Source organism: Anas acuta, chromosome 11 (assembly GCF_963932015.1).
Source record: "Anas acuta chromosome 11, bAnaAcu1.1, whole genome shotgun sequence".
Classification (NCBI taxonomy): domain Eukaryota; kingdom Metazoa; phylum Chordata; class Aves; order Anseriformes; family Anatidae; genus Anas; species Anas acuta.
The window spans coordinates 13,528,793-13,547,453 of NC_088989.1; the positions used below are offsets into that span (position 1 = coordinate 13,528,793).

At 50.4% G+C, this 18,661-nt stretch overlaps 2 protein-coding genes across 3 annotated transcripts in view; one reads left to right on the forward strand and one right to left on the reverse strand.

Annotated features, from left to right (window-relative positions):
- MAPKAPK3 (MAPK activated protein kinase 3) overlaps positions 1 to 18,661 on the reverse strand; it is a 129,360-nt gene that overhangs the window by 50,737 nt on the left and 59,962 nt on the right. Inside the window, exon 1 of one of the 2 annotated variants that reach the window (XM_068694767.1) lies at positions 189 to 355. The exons of the other annotated variant lie outside the window; for it this stretch is intronic. The gene's annotated coding sequence lies outside the window, so the exon portion shown is untranslated. Of the gene's footprint in view, positions 1 to 188; positions 356 to 18,661 lie in introns of those variants that run through there. 2 annotated transcript variants of the gene reach the window in all.
- CISH (cytokine inducible SH2 containing protein) lies at positions 7,345 to 16,689 on the forward strand. Its single transcript, XM_068694774.1, has 3 exons — positions 7,345 to 8,409; positions 12,860 to 13,086; positions 13,579 to 16,689. Exons 1-3 carry the CDS (start codon positions 8,363 to 8,365, stop codon positions 14,079 to 14,081), a joined length of 777 nt encoding a protein of 258 aa, XP_068550875.1. The 5' UTR covers positions 7,345 to 8,362; the 3' UTR covers positions 14,082 to 16,689.

Below are 18,661 nucleotides of genomic sequence, written 5' to 3' on the forward strand. Positions count from 1 at the left end.
CCCGGGAGGAGCGGGTTTAAAAAAATAAAAATAAAATGAAATAATAAATGGAACAAGAAAAGGGCTGGGAGAGGCGCGGCTGCCTTCCCGCCTGCGGCCTTGTGCCGCAGCGCGCCCGTGCGGCCGCCCCGGGCTTGGAGCGGCCCCGGGGGGGCCACACAGCCCGGTGCCCTCGGTGTTAAAAATACCTTAAAAATACGTTTTGTCGCTTCACGTCACGGCCTCTGGAGGTCTTGCAGACAGGAAAAAAATCCTTACAAGCGCTAATGAGCGCTTTCTCCGAGCGCCACCCGGCCTCGGCCTCCCCTCCAGGCCTGCGGCCGAGCCGAGCTCTGCAGGGCCCGGTGCCCCGTCCAGCTCTGCCCTTTGGGGCCGGTCACCCCCTGGGGACCGCGGCCGTTTCCAGCCTCACCCTGCAGGGTTTGGCTTCCAGCCTTCTCGGGCTTCGCACCACCTCCAGCAGTGCAGTGTCAGACACGTGCATAACCACAGGCTGGCAGGCTGGAAGCTGTTGGTAACACCGTGCTGGAGTCTGCAGCTTGCTCCTACTTTACCTCCCACAGCTTCTGCCTCTGCTGCTTATTTGTCCTGGATGGTGCTTTCCGTCTCCTTGCAGTAGATAGCTACAGTCCTCCCCGCAGTGCACAGGCACTGGGGGACAGACCCTTCAGAAAACACATCAGTCTCTCAGCTTGTAATTTCAGGACTATTCTCGCTCTCACTGATTTGTTGCTCCCGTTCACAGCCCACTTCTTAACGTCCCATGCAACTCCTACAGGGTCTATGGCTGACCAAAGCAAGCAGTGACTGGCGTGTTAAAGCCAGGGAAAACATCAGACGTGGGAAACTGCCAAAAATCCAAGCAGATGTCTACTGAGGGAGTTGCTGCTTTCTCACAGTGTCTGCAGCTAAGAATTTCATTAAGAAATTATGACTCCTCCTAACTATTTCAAGAATGAGCTGCTCCAAAATAAGATTTGCATGGAAAGAGAGGAGGAAAGATGAGGGGATAAGGCAGGGTTCTCCTGGTTGGGGTTAGCTGGTTCTACACATCTGTTAGGAAGCCTCCTGGGAAGGTTCCTCAGAAGAGTTCAACTGGCAGGATGAGACAGTTTTCATATCACTGCCTGAAGTGATGCATTCTTGAAATGCTTATCTGGGTTCACTACTCGATACTGTCTATATATGCTCTTAACAAAGTTCACCATTCTGCCAGCAAACAGTAATAAGCTTAAACATAGCAAAGACCTTAAAAATCCCGTGTGAATCATGGTTAATAAGGCCTTACACAAACCCTCTGCTAATTTCACCCTCCATAAACTTTGAAAAAGCCTTTGCAGCACAGCCCAAGTATCAAATAGCCTTGCAGTAGACAAGGATGACCACAGCTGAGGCAGAAAAAGCAAATACATCCCCTTGTTCTTTGTGTTCATTCTTCTATCTTGGATAGGTTGTCCAAGAACAAAGTGTATCTCTATTCCAAAGCAAAGGCAAAACACAAACACCAAACACAAAAACCTGGCCACATGGGGCAGTCCAAAGGCAGTCTCTTTTAGGTGCTCCACCAGCAAGAGGTCTCTGCCGTAGTGACCTGGCATGGTGTCTTGGCGTGACTGCCTCTGCAAATCCCTGTGGGAGCACCCACCTGGAAGCTCCTGCACTTGTAAATCCCGGCTTTTGCAACCCACACGCCGTTTGCAGAGAGCCGGGAACATTCATTTGTGCAATATCCTCCTCTTAAGCTGCTTAAGGTTTTATAATTTCTCCGACAAGCACGCTGAGGCCAGGCACATCCTGGAGCTAACAAGTGGGTTAACCATTTAACCCCAACACCTCTGACAACGTAAAGGCAGCAAGTGCAGCACGGTCATCTTGGTGGCACTTGTCCCCCTGTCTGGCTCTGGGAGCATTTCACACAGCGCCTGCTTTCAAATGTCAGGCTTAGATCTCGCTGGGAATTACATTTCACATGATCAAAAACTTACACTGCGGATCCTGCAGCTCCTCTTTGTGCTCATGGCAGGCCGAGCCGCGTTACAGTCCTTTGGAGATGCTGACAGAGGAAATGCTGACAGGCCCGCTGCAGCTTATTGTGCCGGGGGACATTTTTCATTCAGAAAGAAGTTTTTATTTATTTATTGATGTTTGCTTTTTGAAGTTTTTAAAAAAACAGTACTATTACATGATAAGAGCCCAAAACGGCAAAAGTTCTTTCATCCTCTCAAAAATCCCTAAAACTGTAAATTAAATATTAATCCTGTTTTAACCAAAAATCCCCAACAGCAACAACACAAAACAACTTATTTCCAGAGATAATTTAGTAGCTCAGCTTCTCCTGCTTACCCGACACTAGAAGAGTAGTTTGTAAGAGGAAATAACCGCTCAGTAAAGCCTCGATCTTGCAATAAGCTGTGGGGCAGCAGCCCCATGTCTCTAAGCTAATATGTTAACCCTGTGAAGCTTGGTATTTCAGCCAGCATGCGGTTTGGATATGCCATTCCTGTATCAATTTTATCATGTCTTGAATATCACAGATACCTCGTCTACACAAATAGAGTACTGTTGTTTAAATATGGAAGGTTAACTTTGGCCATCTCACTGGGTATCTTTCACTGCCCTTTTCCTGTGCTGTAGCAATTCAATAACAGCAGTATCTGGGATCAGAGCCATTTCAGACTGTCAAATATCCCATTTCTTAAAAAAAATAAAATAATAGAATCTCAGTTTGCTGTCACATGGAGAGCTAGGAAATCTGAGGTCATCAAATCTTCTTTAGGAGATGGCATGTTTTGGAAGAATGATACTTATCTGAATGCTAGAGTTATCTGAGTTTATTCAGAGACAAAAGTGATTTGTATGGGGGCTAGTCCTTTGATAGCAATGTCTCGTGGAGATCAATATCAACGGCAATAAAGAAAATGCCACCATCAACTGAAAATATAGTGACTTGTTTTTTTTCTGAAACACTGCCTCCCCAGAGTAACAGCTGTATTTTTTTTCCCTGTGTTATGAAAAATCCACTCTCTGGGATGCATTATATAGATGTCACCGAAGAGAAAACACTCTGTATTGTCAGGTTGAAGTGAGGACACAGCTTTGCCTGATTGGGAGGTTGCAGCAGCCTTATTAAATTTCTCAGGATGTTCTTCAAAAACTGCTGTGTCTGTGATATTAAAAGAAGGAAAGGAAAGCTCTATAGAACAATATTGTGATACGTGGGAGAAGAAAAGACACTTCTATATGATCTTTAGTTTAGTCTGTCACGTACACAGTGCTCTGGAACAGTGACTATATACATGTTTTTTTCCCCCATCCTTCAGTTTTGTTCTGGCAGTGTCTGCCACAGACTTATTGAAAAGAAGAAAAATAAGACCGATAACAATAACAAACCAGAAACTGAAATAATTGCTATTACCCATACAATTAACCCATCATTTTGGCTCCTTTCTCTCTGCTGCTGAGAAAAGACCAGGTTTACAGAGCTGTTTCACAGGCAGTGACGTTAACCTGATGCTTTGTGACCAGTAAACTAGAACAACTCCTCTATTCTCAGCACTCTTTGTTGTCACCTGAGCTTATAATATGGTTTCTAAGCAAAATTACAAACTCTAGCTATGAGCCAGCTGCTAGTGAAGGAAAAGGATGTCTCAATATGTCAAGGCATATGCAGGACAAAGAGGTGACCCGAGACAGCCAGCACGGCTTCACCAAGGGCAAATCGTGCCTGACCACTCTGGTGGCCTTGTGATGGAGTGACTGCATCAGTCGGCGAGCTAAGACCAACCGAGGTCATCTGCCTGGACTTCTGCTAGGCCTCTGGCCTGGCCCCACATGACATCCTGGTCTCCAAATTGGAGAGAGATGGATTTTCTGGGTGGACCATTCAGTGGGTAAGGAGTTGGCTTGAAGGTGGCACCCAGAGAGTGGTGTCAATGGCTCTGTGTCCTGGTGGAGGCTGAGTGGTGTCTCTCAGGGGTCTGTCCTGGGACCGGTGCTGTTTAATACCTTTACCAACGACATGGACAGTGGGGCTGAGTGCACGCTCAGCATGTTTGCAGCTGGCACCAAGCTGAGTGGTGTGGTTGATACACCAGAAGGAAGGGATGACATCCAAAGGGACCGGGACAAGCTTGAGAAGTGGGCCCGCATGAACCTAATGAGGTTCAACAAGGCCAAGTGCAAGGTGCTGCATCTGGGCCAGGGCAATCCCAGACAGGACAGACTGGGAGAAGAACCCATTGAGAGCAGCCCTGCAGAGAAGGACTTGGGGGTTCTGGTGGATGAGAAGCTGGACATGAGCCAGCAGTGAGCACTTGCAGCCCAGAAGGGCAACTGCATCCCGGGCTGTGTCACAAGGAGCGGCCAGCAGGGGAGGGAGGTGATTGTCCCCCTCTGCTCTGCCCTCCTGAGGCCCCACCTGCAGTGCTGCGTCCAGGCCTGGGGCCCCCAGCACGAGAAGGATGTGGGGCTGTTAGAGCGGGTCCAGAGGAGGGCCACAAAGGGGACCAGAGGCTGGATCAGCTCTCCTGTGAAGAAAGACTGAGAGAGCCGGGGATGTTCAGTCTGAAGAAGAGGAGCCTCTGGGGTGACCTCATTGCAGCCTTTCAGTACTTGAAGGGGACTGAAAAAAAAGATGGGGAGCAACTCTTTGCTCAGTCAGATAATGACAGGACAAAGGGGAATGGTTTTAAACTGAAAGAGGGGGGATTTAGATTAGAGGTTAGGAGGAAATTCTTCCCTCAGAGGGTGGTGAGGCACTGGCACAGGCTGCCCAGAGAAGCTGTGGATGCCCCATCCCGGTTGGTGTTCAAGGCCAGGTTGGATGGGGCTTTGGTCAACCTGGGCTGGTGGGAGGTGTCGCTGCCCATGGCAGGGGGTTGAAACAATCGTTGAGGTCCCTTGCAATCCAAGCCATTCTATGATTCTGTGAAGATCATCAGCCTTGTACAATCTGCAGGATGTGTCCTAATACCTGCCTTAGTTCCTCAAGGAACTTCCTCCCTGTCAGCACACGTATCCCTCAGCAGAGGAATATTTCTAGAGAAATACAGAAGAGGGTAGGACAGTTTATTTTATAATCCTGGAACCAGACACCTTCTTACAGATAACTTGTCTTGGTTGGTGAGAAGGTTTGGGAGGCTCCATCCCTGCTCCTCCACTAAGGGTTGCTGTCTGGGGATCTCTAGAGCAGCAGCAGCACTCAGACACGGCTTATCTATGGAGGGAGATAGAGATGCCAGTTGGACAATTCTATTTCAGCGGAGAGATTAAAAAAAAGAAGAAAATACTTTTTTTTTCACTTTTTTTTTTTTTTCTAGAAGTTCCATAAATCTAAAACACCATAAATCTTCAGATCTGTCTACAGAAGACAGTGCTTCATTTTCTGCTGCAGTGGAGCACAAGCAATGAATATCTCTTTTACTGAAGCGGATCCGCAACCAAGGGGTATAACAGCATTGTCTGACAGCCCTGGGGTGCCCACCCAGATCACTCAGGAATGCAACTTTTTTTTTTTTTTTTCAGAGCCACAGCATTTGATACAAGCAGAGAAGTTCCTAACAAATGCCACACTGCAATTGTTTTCTAGGTCACTGCATGCCAGCAAGCCTAGGGACAACAAATGTGGTGAGCTGCTTACGGTAGCGCCAAGGTATTTCCCTGTAGCCCCGAATGAGGTCCGCTGCTGGCCTGCACATTCTGCTTCTGCATGTCCCATACCCACGGCACAGCTCGCCCACCTCCTGGAGCGCCCTTGCTCCACACTGGCTTGGGAAATCCAAAGCACGATAGCAAGCTCATCACCCTCTTGTGTGCTGCTGTTTCAAGAAAAATTGGTGGGCCTTATCCAGATTGTGAGATGGTACATTTAAATGGGGAATAGATGTTTATTATTGCTATTTGCTCGCTCACATGCTGTTTACCTTATAATACAGGTAAGCAAGGGATAGAGATGGCTTTACAGAGGGGCAAATTTCTTTCCATCTCCCATGTACAAGTTTAGAATTAGAGGTAAATCTAGTCCTCAGACACACAGACCTCGCTCTAGAATTAAGATTTTGGATGTAATTTTCATTTACACCAATTCTGCAGGATGATGGCAATGTCCAACACCTGAGGGAGCCGCAGTGACCGCAGCGAAGAGGGGCCCGTGGCCGGCTGGCTCCTGCAGGGCTCAGCAGTAGATGGTGCTGTTGTGCTGGGAACGGTCCGAGGGGACCTACCTGTGGTTCACCAGCTCTGGACTTTCTTGCCTCGGTGACTTCGTTGTGAGCTTTCCTTGAAATCTTTGATAACCAACCAAGTCCTATCACCCAACAATACTGCTTGTAGCTGCTTTTGCCATGTCCTCACTCTTCAAATCTGAAACCTTGGGAGCCACTTGCATCGGTATAAACTGGGTGTAAGGAACTCATTTGTTGGGATGGTGACAATTTCTATTCCCTGTGCCCAGCTGCAGAAGCCCAGGGCACTGGCAAGGCCCGCACACTGTCCTGCCTCCCACCTCGGGCATTCCCGTGACACGCAGAACAGCAGCGAGAGGCAAAGCTCTCACACAGAGCCCCGAAAAGAGGCAGAGTGAAGTGCTGCTGAGCCCTGACTTCTAGGCGGTCAGTGATACTGACTTTGTAGGTAAAACAGCCCAGGCATTAGCTAGACCCATTTTTTGAGGTAGGCCCCTAAAACATTTCCAGTTAAGATGAAAGCTCCTTTCACTAATTCTCATACACATTAGCTGCTTTTTTTTTTAATGGTCATCTTCCAGGCCGGCTGTCCCCTCACTCCACCATGGCTTTACACATGCCCAGGAGCAGGGTGAGCCGCAGCCCGCGGTGGGAGCAGAAGTGAACTGGCCGAGGGGACCTGTGTGCCAACACCCCTGGGGTGCCCTCACCCCTCTGTGAGCATCTCCCTGCTGCCACAGCGCCCAACACCGATGAAGGGCAGGAGCAAAAGGCTGCCAGGGGCTGATGCCCACCCAGGAGGAGACCCTGCTCCCTACAGCCCCACACAACTGGTGCCCAGCGGCACCCCTGGCACACTCCTTTCCCCCTCCAGCAGGCGAGGAACCTGCCCATTTGTGGCAGGGAAGCAACACCCGGTGCTGCGTGTAAACCCAACCCCTCCAACAACCCCAAAAGCACTATTTCCACCCCATTTTGCCCAGCCAGCCTCTGCCAGCTCTGGACAGCCCGTGGAGGGGGGGGGGGGGGGGTATGAAGCTATCTCTCGGCTGCGTGCCGCGGTTGCCGATTTTCTCGCGGCTTTCCCCGGCCCCACGGAGGGTCCCGGAGCTCCCCGAGGCCGAGGAGGAGGCGGCGGGGCCGGAGCGGGGCCCTGCGGTGCCCGAAGCCGCCCGGGCTCTGCCTCAGCCCCGCGCATGCGGCGGGCGGGGGCGGCGGCGGCGCCCATTGGCAGCGCCCGGCGCGGCGGCCCCGCGTTCCTGGAAAGTTCTTGGAAATGGATCAAAGGCGTTTCCGCGAACACGCGCCCGGCCCGGCCCGGCCCAACACGGCCCGGCCCAACACAGCCCGGCTCGGCCCAGATCAGATCAGATCAGCCCAGCTCAGCTCAGCTCAGCCCGGCCCCTCTCCTCTCTTCTCTCCCCGCTCCGCTCCTCGCCCCCCAGCCGCAGCCCCGGCACTGCCAGCAGCGCGCCCGCTCCGCTCGCGGCTATTTATACCTGCCGGGGGGGGGGGGGGAAGGGGGCTGGTTTCTTTCTTTCTTTTTTTTTTTTCCTTTTTTCTTTTTTTTTTTTTTCGCGTGGTTGATATCGGAAGAGTGATGCGAATACAATGCGATTCCAGGAATCCCTCACTTCCTGGAACAGATTAAAAGGGGCAAACAAAAGATTACTTAGTAGGTTTTTTTTTTTCTTCTTCTTTTTTTTTTTTTTTTTTCTTTCTCGGAGCTTCATTACTTCTGGAGTCCGTGAACAAGCAGGTTGCTGCTCTCCCGGCTCCCCTCTCCCATGCATTCAGGGAGAGGCTATTTATTCCTACCTATTTATTATTATTTCAGCGTGCTCTGAATATTATCATTTTCTCCTAAGAGGCTGCTTCGGAGGAAGATCAGGTCCTCTCCAGACGGACGCGGTCTCCCTTTTCTCTGGTTATTTTTAAAACTTTGCCGTTGCTGCTTTCTGGAAAGCGGCACGAGAACTCGCTCTTCTCCACCGCCCCGCCGAGTCCCCCGCCAAGCCGACGCGGGGCTGAAGCAGGGCCGGGACGTGCCCGCTGCCTCCTCCTGGGAAGCCCGGACCCGAGGCTGGAAAGAGCTTGGTCCGTCTGGGAAGCGAAGGAAAAGGAGCCAAGGAGGACGAGAAGGAAGAGGAGAAAGCGTTTGCCACCTTCCTGAAGACTTAATGCTTTTCCCTTGGTCCAGGAGTGACATGATCCTCTGTGTTCAGGGGTAAGACACTGTGCAGCCTTCTTTTAAAAGCCATAGTGGGATCCTTGTAGGATTCGTAGGCTCCCTGGGGTGGTTTTCTGTGTGTGACATTACAATGGGATGGGGACGACTTAGGCTGGCCGAGCACTGAGTTCTGTGTGTGTCCTGTATGTCTGCCTTGTAGGTTCTGTGGCCAAAACCATGCGGCCATGAAGTATTCCTGATTTCTCTGCTTTCTGTTGCTGAAAAGTTACTCGGTATTCCCACTCTTTTGGGGAATCAAACTCAGTAAAACCCTGGGCGCTGTCTGGTGCGGTGTGCGTAGCACCCGCGGGGATGCAGACCCAGACCGTCCGGGCTCTCTGCCGCTGCCCGCGGGGAGAACCGTCCCCGGAGCTCAGACCTCCATGTCTGCTCCTAAGTAAATATTTCTGCTGAACACATGGTTTCCTTTCTCTGTTGCTTTTCTGTGTGGTGTTAAATGTAAGTGCATATACACAGACTTCCCCACACGCAGCACGCTGCCAACAGGAAAGCCAGAGGAGCCACATACACAGTTACATCACAGAAATATGGGTTCAGTAAAATAGGAAGCGGCAAAGCCCCTTCTTTGGTACCGGGTTCCGGCAGCGCCGTGTCGGCCCTTCGGTGTCCGTACGATCCGCTTGGCTCATGGTCACCAGCCCGTGTGAGTACCTGGGCTGCAGGAGTCACCCCGCGCCCTCACACACGCTGTGTGCTTGGGAAGTGCTGGCGTTTGCTCCGCTCTGAGCCGAAATGCCCAGGCTGCCCACCCCTGCTGCCCGCAGCGGATTTTCCTCAGTTACCACATTTGCCTTGTCCGCTCTAAATGACTAAAGCACAGGGACTTTTCTGCCACTTTCCCCCCAAATCCGTTCCGTAGACCAACGGAGCTCGTGCTTACCAATACTTTCCTACTACTCGAGTGGGTTTTCCTTTGCTCATTTTTGCTCTCATTTTCAGTGTACTGCTGCAGTTCCTGCAGCCACGGCAATGGAAATTCATTTCTCAGCTTATGCTTTGTGAAACCCTTATCTGAAGCTTCCCTCCAGGGTTAATGTGCTGGAGCTACTGCTTCCCATCTCCCACCAAGAGCATGTTACGTAGCCAGATGTGTAGATGGCTGTCTCTTCATATCCTCTTTGGGAGCATTTATTGTTCCATTTTCACTGCCCTAAAGGATTTCACATCTCCCAGCCTCCATACTCTCCCCCCTAGTCAGACCAGGCTCCCATGGGAGTTTTGGGACGTGGCTCACAGAAAGCAGGGCAGCTCTACTCACTTTTTCTCGTACTACTTGTACTGTGCTACAAAGGACTTATCAGCAAAGTAACTGCAAAGCTAACACTAAATGGTATCAGACTTATCTATTCTCTTGAACTTTCTTGGCTTTCCAAGGCTTTTTGAAGCACTAATTGCCAAAGCACTGGAAGTTCATTTGCTGTTTCTCTCGAGACTCCACACAGCGTACCAGCCAGAGCTGCCAAATCTTTTACGTTTGTTTTCCTCCTCATCGCAGCTGTTGTACTAACAATTCACGCTGATCTTGTGTGTGTCTCTCTCTTTCTTACGAGTGCTATTTATGTTCAAATACTCACTCTGTCCCTAGTAAAGGGCTGACTTTTTCATGTCAGCAGACCTTATTCAACACGTCCTTATGCCAGCAAACTCTTCTCGTCCCTCTTGCAAATGTGCTTTCCTTCTGACTGTACCCCTCTCCATAAACGCCGCAGTCAGCCATTACTCCCTGATCCCTCTGCCCTCCCTTTCCTGTGCTTGGAGCTGCTCTGCTAGCTCACAGCAGCAGCTCTTTTTTCTTCAGACTACTTTGAGTCGCTTAAAACACCCACACCTCCTGGTCTGGGTGAATTTTTTATCCCCCCTGCGTTCCACCAAGCTCCTTTGTGATTCCTTTTGTAGGGGGGGGAACAGAGGTAGAAGGTGGGCGCATGGAAGGAAAATAGGAGCATTAGCGTGGTCCTTCCCTGGCTGCAGTGGAAGAATCTCCTCTGGGACTGCCCAGGGCTGGGGCTCCTTCAGCTTCAGGTAGCAGAGAGCATAGGGAAGCCTCGTCTCCTCGCACACATGGGTCCTCCTTCAGAGGGGTGACCAGTGGCTCTGGAAAAGAAACCTACTGGAAAATACATGCAGCCGATGTGTCTTTTGGACACAGACTGGAATTAACGGCTTTCTGCAATGAAACTGGAGTGTATCTCCCCACGTAGCCTTGCTATCTCTCCTGTCCCATCCCAGTCACCTAGCCAATTCCTAATCACCTCTCCAAAGCAGGTTTATAGAAAGACAAAAAAAAAAGAGCAGTTCCGTGCCTGGAACAAGAAAACCTTTCTTTGCGTGGGAAATGGTTTCCCAATGGGTAGGCCAGAAAAAACTTTCCAGGCAAAACGCAGTGAGGAGAGCTTTGGAACTTGGCCTGCGGTGCGCAGCTTTGAGGGAGAGAGCGGGCAGCGAGGGCTGCGGGACGGGCTCTGAGTAACTCAGTCACTGGCAGCTCTGTGAACGGGCAGAGAGCAGCACGCCTGCGAGATGCTGCCCTGCCAGCAGCCCCGTGTGCCCACACTCCCTCCTCGGTGCAGGGAGGGACCCGGCCTGCAGCCCTCCCTGCTCCAAACAGGGGAACGGAGAACTGGGAATCTCCTTTCCCCAGGAGAGCAGGTGACATTCGTGAAGACCATCACGTTAAGAGGGAGACATCTCAGTATCTGTAAAATGCAGCCCTTGTCACCCACAAAGGCAGCTCAGGTGAGACTTGAAAGAGAGCTGAGGTTTCCCAGCAGCTGGTGCCAGGTACCAGGGTGTGTTCAGATCCACCGTGCTGCCAAAGCGACTGAAAAGGCGCTCCTGGTGGCCAAGGGTGCCCGGTGAAGATAAGGGACAGCAATCACATTTGGCTTCCTAGCCATAAATAGAAATTACTACGTGAGGATTAAATGCCATGCAGAAGCAGTAGATGCCCTGCTTCTGGAACACGGTTTGACACATGGCAAAAAGGAAGAATGTTCTTTTATAAGTCCCAGCAGAACAGTGGGGTTTTGCCATGTGTTACGTGGGCAAGAGTCACTCTTTGTAGGTTCATTTTTACCACTGGCTTACAAAAGCCTTACTCCAAACCTACATGGTTTTATTAGAAACACAGGCTCACGGAGTGGACTGGCTCTCACTCTCAAATCATCATGAAATCATTTTCAGGCTCTATCTAGCGTATTTTTCTCACAAATCCCTTCTTCTGGTTCCCAGTCCCATCTCTGGGACTTGGTGGTGATCAGGTGAAGATCAGTTTACAGCACTTCTGCATGGTTACCTAGAGTGTATCTGTTTCCATAAAGCACAGAGGAGGAGAAGAGGGGAAGGGAAAAGCTTACAACTTTGGAATCTCCTCCCCTCCTCTGCAGCAATGTGGGTGGAGGTGGTGGCCGCCTCTGTAGTCCCCATTGGTTCCTGTGGTGCTGGGACAGCCTCGCGTGGAGGACTGTGTTTCATTTCCCTGGAAACTCATCCTTCTTTTGTTCTGAGTCTCTGAAAGAATGCCTTAAGCAAGTGAGAGCGTGGGGGCTGTAACACAGGACGTGCAGCAGAACAGGGAGAAGAACATAAGAAGGCAAAGAGCTTCAAGGAGAAGACAGAGTCCCATGCTTTTGCTCAGGAGCTTGGCTGGGCACGGAGAGCTCCGTGGCACCCACCCCTGTCCCCGGAGCTCTGCCTTGCTGCAGAGCAGAGCCTTGCACCCACCAGGGCTCCAGGGACACGAAGCCACTGCCTGCTGTTAGCCACGCTAACGCTTGGGGAGTGCTGCTCGTAGCAGCCCGGCCGTGGCAGAACCTCCTGCTGCTGTAATCCTGCAGGGATCACGGTCGCGCTGAGATCTCCTTTGTGCCCTTGAATGCCAGGTCTGTGAGTGCAGGGGCTTGGTGAGAGCAAGTATTCCCGTTACTCTGCTAGTAGATCAGCTCACCCTTAGTTCTAACAGGCACATTTAAGATGGGGTCAACCTTCAGTAGAGAGCGGGTAGGACAAAACCCAGGCTGTTGCCACTTCTGCTTCTAATTATAGTACAGTAAATGACTAATAAACCCACTGACAGAAAAAGAAATGTTCCAACTCCATAATGATGTAAGCGGAGCTGGAATGCTGCTGTGAACCTCATTGCCTCTGAAACTAGATATTAAAAGGCAACATCTAAACCATCAGATTTCAAATCAACCCAAATTGCAAGACAGGCCACCTTTTCCAAGGTGAAGGAAGCCAGCATCTGTCCTTTCTTAGGGCTCTTCTTCAGCTGTGTCATTCTCCCCCTTGCCAGTCTGACACCTACTGGTCCTGAAGGTCTGTTTGTAGAGCAGAACACGCTGTCGCACAACGTAACACGCTCTGAACACTCATCGCAACTTCTCTCAAAGCGAGGAAAAATAGCACAGTATGCCCTTTGTTTCAGACCTCATCCTTTGCTGGCGGAGGAGAAGATCAGGCGACTGTCACTCAGGGGCATTGCGGTGGATCTGCCGGAGCAGATCATGCAGCCTCTCCCAGTCACGGCCTTCCAGGAGGAGTCTGCGCCTGCCTTTGCAGCACCGGTTCCAGACAACAACCCACCTCAGACGCGAGACCCTGAAGAAGACCTTCTCTGCATCGCAAAAACCTTCTCCTACCTGCGGGAATCTGGTAAGGGGCAGCTCACAAAGCCGTGGGGACAGAAGGGAGCAGGGAGCCAGCCATGCGGTCAGAGCTCCAAGAGGGATCTCCTGGTCCCACTCAGACAGGAGCTGGGTCTTGTCACAGGCACAGCTGCCACTTGTGGGTGCAGCAAGAGTATTTTCATTCTCTGCAAACTCAGCACTTGTCTCATGAAGTAATTTATTACTAACTTAAGCAAAATCTTTGTCTCTCTTAACTGTATCCAGAGAAAGAACGGAGAAGCCCCTTTTCTATGTAAACTCCTGTAGCTGCAAAAGCACTCACCCCCCACCCAAGCCCCAGTGAGGGTGTGAAACCCTTGGCACTTGACACTGCCATCTTTCCTGATGGTCTTACAAAGTCTGCACCTGGTTACTTTCCAGGCCCTGAACTTTGCAGGCTTCAAGGCTTTCCTAAATGCACCGCCCGTCCTTCGAGACGTTCTTTCCCTAACAAGTTCTTTCTGGGATGCTTTTCCAGGTTGGTACTGGGGATCCATCACAGCCAGCGAGGCCAAGCAGCATCTCCAGAAGATGCCAGAGGGCACCTTCCTGGTGCGGGACAGCACCCACCCCAGCTACCTGTTCACACTCTCTGTCAAGACGAATCGAGGTCCCACCAACGTGCGCATCGAGTACACTGACAGCAAATTCCGGCTGGACTCCAACTACCTGTCCAAACCTCGTATCCTGGCCTTCCCAGACGTGGTCAGCCTCATCCAGCATTACGTCATGTCCTGCACAACGGAAAGCAAGAGCGAGGCTCCCTACCCGCCTCCGTCTCCTCTACCTCCCATGCAGAAAGAGATGGCAGCAGCAGCAGTACACTTGAAACTCATCCGGCCGCTGGGCCGCAAAGACACCATCCCCAGCCTGCAGCACCTGTGCCGGCTACGGATTAACAAGTCCACGGCCGCAGTGGACCAGCTCCCTCTGCCCAGGCGGATGGGGGACTATCTGAAGCAATACCCTTTCCAGCTCTGAAGCGCGGCCGCTGCGTCTCAGGCACGACAGACGGGAGCAGGAATGATGAGAGAACTCTGACGTGCCCTTGGCCCGCTACCGCGCGGCATCGGGTGGGCACGGCGAAGAGCTGATGATCAGCAGAGACTGCGTCCGCCTTTCCTCTCCCCTTCTCTCTACATCCATTCCAGCACCAGGGAGGAGTTGGTTGTTTCAGTGAACAATGGGACACAATCCAAGCTCTGAACCTCAGGCTGCGCCCACAGCGGCTGTGAGAAAGTGCTGTAGGCATGTGCACACTACTTGAATTTCAGAGTTGCTGTGACCCCGGAGATGTTAACCTTGTTATTTTCGCTATTTATTTCCATGGCAGTTTCTCTCCTCATGGTATTTTAAAAGCACCTTTTACTTTATTGTTTTTTTGTTTTGTTTTGTTTCTTTTTCTTTTGTGGAATTAGAGATAGATTAAAGGCTCCCAGACAACTGGCAGCCAAAAATCTGTGGGAATTTGGATTTGGATTTACATCCAAACAGTACGTGTTTGAGCCTGCCTTGTAACAGGTCACCGGAGTCCACATCCAAGCTCCCGCAGACTTGGCTATGTGGGATTCAGATGATTGCATCTAGACCCACCTCTACGTTGTACAAAATATTTTCTTTCTTAGCTACAGGGGGCTGGGTATCGTAACCTCAAAGCACATCAGGAGCAGCTTGTGTACCTCCAAAAGATGCACGCTGGGTCATAATTTGGGGAGGGGAGGCTTCTCGGAGGAAGCCTTTCTTCCTTGAGGACTCGAAGCGGAGATTCTGGGTGCTGAGCTTGGGCCAGGGAGCACTCATCTCATTTTTCCATCCTCTCCATCTCGAAAGGAAGTTTGTGACACAACATTTAGAAACAAGCAATCAGAAAGCCAACTTTCTTATTTGCAGGCAGAAGGATTTGGTTTCAGAGCACTCTGCATTTGGCTCGTGTCCCTGCTCCTGCCCTTGCCTCGCGAGACATGGGGCAGGAACAGTGTCTCCTTGACCAGGGGTTCAGAGACGGCTCTGCTGAGCTGCTCCGGTGACACACAGCTTCAGGATATTTATTTATTTATTTGTGGGGGGAGAAGAAGTTGCATGCACCTCAGCAGAAAGAGCTGTCCTTCCCCTCTGTGAACACAATGCCAGACTGCCAGTTGCTCTGCTTCTGCCAGCATTATTCACAAGCCATGTGGCTTCAATCAGAGCAATGTTCTAGCACACACTGGAAACCACAATTTAACTTCTCTCTCTGCCAAGGTCCAGACCTCTCTTCTCCCTTTCTCAGACTTGCATGTTTGTTATCTTTAAACAGATTTTTTTGCTCTGGGTTTAATTCTCATACCCCATCCTTTTCACACCCCTGCAAATGAAGCACAATGGCTCTCCCTTGCTCTTTTACAGATGGGAGGGACAAAGAGCAGATGGGACCTACCCCAAAACAAGCACAGACAGAGAGGTTGCCCCTTCTCCTTCATTTGCATGATCCTGTTACCTCCCCAGCCTGGAGGAGCCAGTCCATGCCACTGAGTGAGAGCAGAAAGGGGAACAGACAAGACTAGAGAAATGATCCTTTGGCTTATTTTGCTCCCAAGACCCCATGCCCTCGCGAGGCATGAACTGATTGAAGGATGCCTTGTTCAGCCCTCCGTGAGACTCTCTTTCTAAGGCTCTGTAACTCAGAGGAGACAAATCCCAGCTGTACCTGAGGGCTGAGAGAGGAGGTGAGGAAGGATGGGATGGTGACCCAGGGGACAAGCTCAAACGGTGGGTGGAGTTCTTTCCACCCTAAGTCAAAGCTGCCCAAAGGAACAAGATGGCCTGATGTGCTTAGTCAGTGTCCTTTTCCCTCCCCCTTCTTCCCCATTTATACAAGTTTGTGCTCTTGAAAGCTTTGTTTTTGATACTTCGATGATTGACAGCGTGTGATGTCAGGTTTGCTTTTTATTGTATCCTTCCCCCCTTGCCCCATATGGCAGCAACCATGAGAAGGCACTGAATGAGAACTGAAAAGGCAAAACAAAACATTTTTAAAAATAATATATAACATAAACCACTGAAAAGGCTTCCTTTTATCCAAACACCTCTGTCTGCCTGAGGACACTGGGAACAAGGAAACCACCGCTCTTCAAGGAGCAGCAGTGATCTCAGGAAGCCCGCATGGCTTGGCCACAGCTTTGGTATCTGCAGCATGTTAAAGCTCAGTTTGAGAATTGTACAGCAGAAAAGGGCAAGTAGTTCAGCTCTAAACTTCCCTCCTACTTGATCTTTCCTCTGCTGGGGGTAATGAGGAAACGAAGCTTGCAGGTTTGGCCTTGTTGCCCCAGGAGGGTCCGGCCAGGCCGGCAGAAGCACGTAAGGAGAATGAATGCCTGGTAAATCCACCAGCAGGGCAGTGCAGGGGCTAAGCTGAAGGCTGTAAGCTCATCTGGGCAGGGACCACCTCTCTTGTATGTTTGTACCGCATCTAGCACAATAGGGTTCTCTAGGTGCTACTGCAATACAAAGAATAAACAATACAGTTACTCCAAAAAGTCAGTTTCTTCTATCTTGAGACAGTTTGTTAAAAATCATTTGACTTGGATTTTAAATAAACATTTTAAATATATTTTAAAGCCAATTGATGTAAAAGTCTTTGGTAAAATCCTGATGGATGAATTCACTTGCTAGTCACAAAAATCCTCTCAAAGAAGACTGAGCAAAGTCTTGACCATTTTTTTCCAAACAAGACACAAAAACCCTCATCAAAAAGAAAAGCCCTTCAGATACTGGGAGAGTTAACACCAAAACCAACAGCGGTGTGGGCCTCGTTTCTACTGCACACAGACGAGCAGTGGCGGACCCCGAGTCCCACGCTACCAAGGGACGAAGGAACATTTTTAAAACAATGCACAAAGACACAGGAACGCTTTTTGTGTCGCTTCTGTGTGCCATAGAAAACCATTACAATCTAGGGGAAAGGAGATGGAACGTAACGGGAAGTTTGGCAATTTGTTTACAGCAGGCTTGACGTTGGCCCCAAAGAAAAATTCTGCTCATGGTCATGTTGAAAGAGGAGTTCAGCAGGCACAGGCCATGCTTTGGATGGGAGACTCATGGCATCAGCTTTTTGCCCATGTCCTGCGGCCGCTGGGCCTCGGTCTCTCCCTGTGGGCAGGGACTGGGGAGCTGGATCTGCCCTGCAGTGGCACAGAGGCCACCCCACCTGCCTGGCACTGCCAGACGGAGGATGTGTGCTGGGGGAACCCCGCTGCCATCCTGTGCCCCACACTTGCCCCTCCACACTCCTTGCCCAGAAGAGATGCCCATGCCACAACCCCCCTGCCCGCCAGGGGCAAGGCACGGTGAGCTCTCAGCCAATGCAAACAATAAAATGTGCTCAGGAAAAAAAAGGAAATCTCACTTAGCCCCTCTCCATCATTCTCCCTTTCTGAATCCAGTTCGAAGTTCAAGCTGTTGCTTTCACGTATTCCCAATGCACGTGCTGTCCTTCCCAGGCTGGTTGTGGGGCTGGCCTCATCAGCAACCATTGTTTCCAGACCCTCATCATCACTCACCGACCAGGAAATGCTGGCAAACGGAATATCCTGCTTGGGTTTAGGTCATTAAACAAAAACAATCGTGTCCCTCTTGCTTTTACGGGAAATGTGGAAAGTGAGGTAGAGGGGGGAGAAAAAAAACAAACAACACAAAACCAAAAGGAATGAAAAGCTGCACCTTCGTTTTAAAGGGTACTTGGAAAACCCCAGAAAATACTGAAAAGGAAGATGCAGCATTGCTGATACATTATTCAGTGATTTATTCATTTCTTAGCTGGGCTAAACTACATCTATGAACCCCTAGCTACATCCATGAACCCCTGCTGCTCCCTTTCCACAGGTTCAAGGAAGAAATGATGGGCATGAGTCAAGCCCATACAGAAGAGCAATCACACGTGGTTTTACTGCATCGGCTGTTATCTTAACAACTCCCACTCCTGCATCTTCAGCACATTTTGTTAGAGCAAACAGGTTCATTTTCTGAGAACTCCTGTGCCAAACCTCCGTGCAGACTGAACTGATTTTTACCGTTGAGTTGCACACCTCTGGAAATAGGGACATTCGTGGAAATGCAGACTGACCTTTCTAGTCACTGAAGTATGGCCGTGACACCTCTCCCAGCAGCGCCTGCATGGTGTGCTCACTGCAGGGTGGTTGGGTTGGATTCTCTCTTCTTTTGCAGTTTCTGCCTACAGATAGGCACAGGGATGTGGAGCCCTCACCGAGAGCCTGAAAAGCAGACTGATAGGACAGGGAATAGAAATGCCAGCCCATGACTGAAACCATGCTAGCGTGGCTCGCTGCCAGAGCAGCAACACCCTGCAGTTCGTCAGGCACATATGGTAACATTTGCTGTCTGAAATAATCAGCTTTCTGAATCAGCAACACATGCAAGGGAAAAATAAGCCGCTCACATGCACATGTTCCTAGCCTCTCAAATGTACTGAAATCCTGTTCCTCTCCTGAGATCCTCCCAAGAGCACAACTTCCCTTCATACAGGCCAGATGAAGCAGCAGAAAACCGAAGTGAATCAGCAGTGT

Coding starts and splice junctions, on each gene's coding strand:
- CISH (XM_068694774.1), top strand. CDS start 8,363: ATGCTTTTCCCTTGGTCCAGGAGTGACATGATCCTCTGTGTTCAGGG. Junction 8,410..12,859: donor ATGATCCTCTGTGTTCAGGG/GTAAGACACTGT, acceptor CCTTTGTTTCAG/ACCTCATCCTTTGCTGGCGG. Junction 13,087..13,578: donor CTCCTACCTGCGGGAATCTG/GTAAGGGGCAGC, acceptor ATGCTTTTCCAG/GTTGGTACTGGGGATCCATC.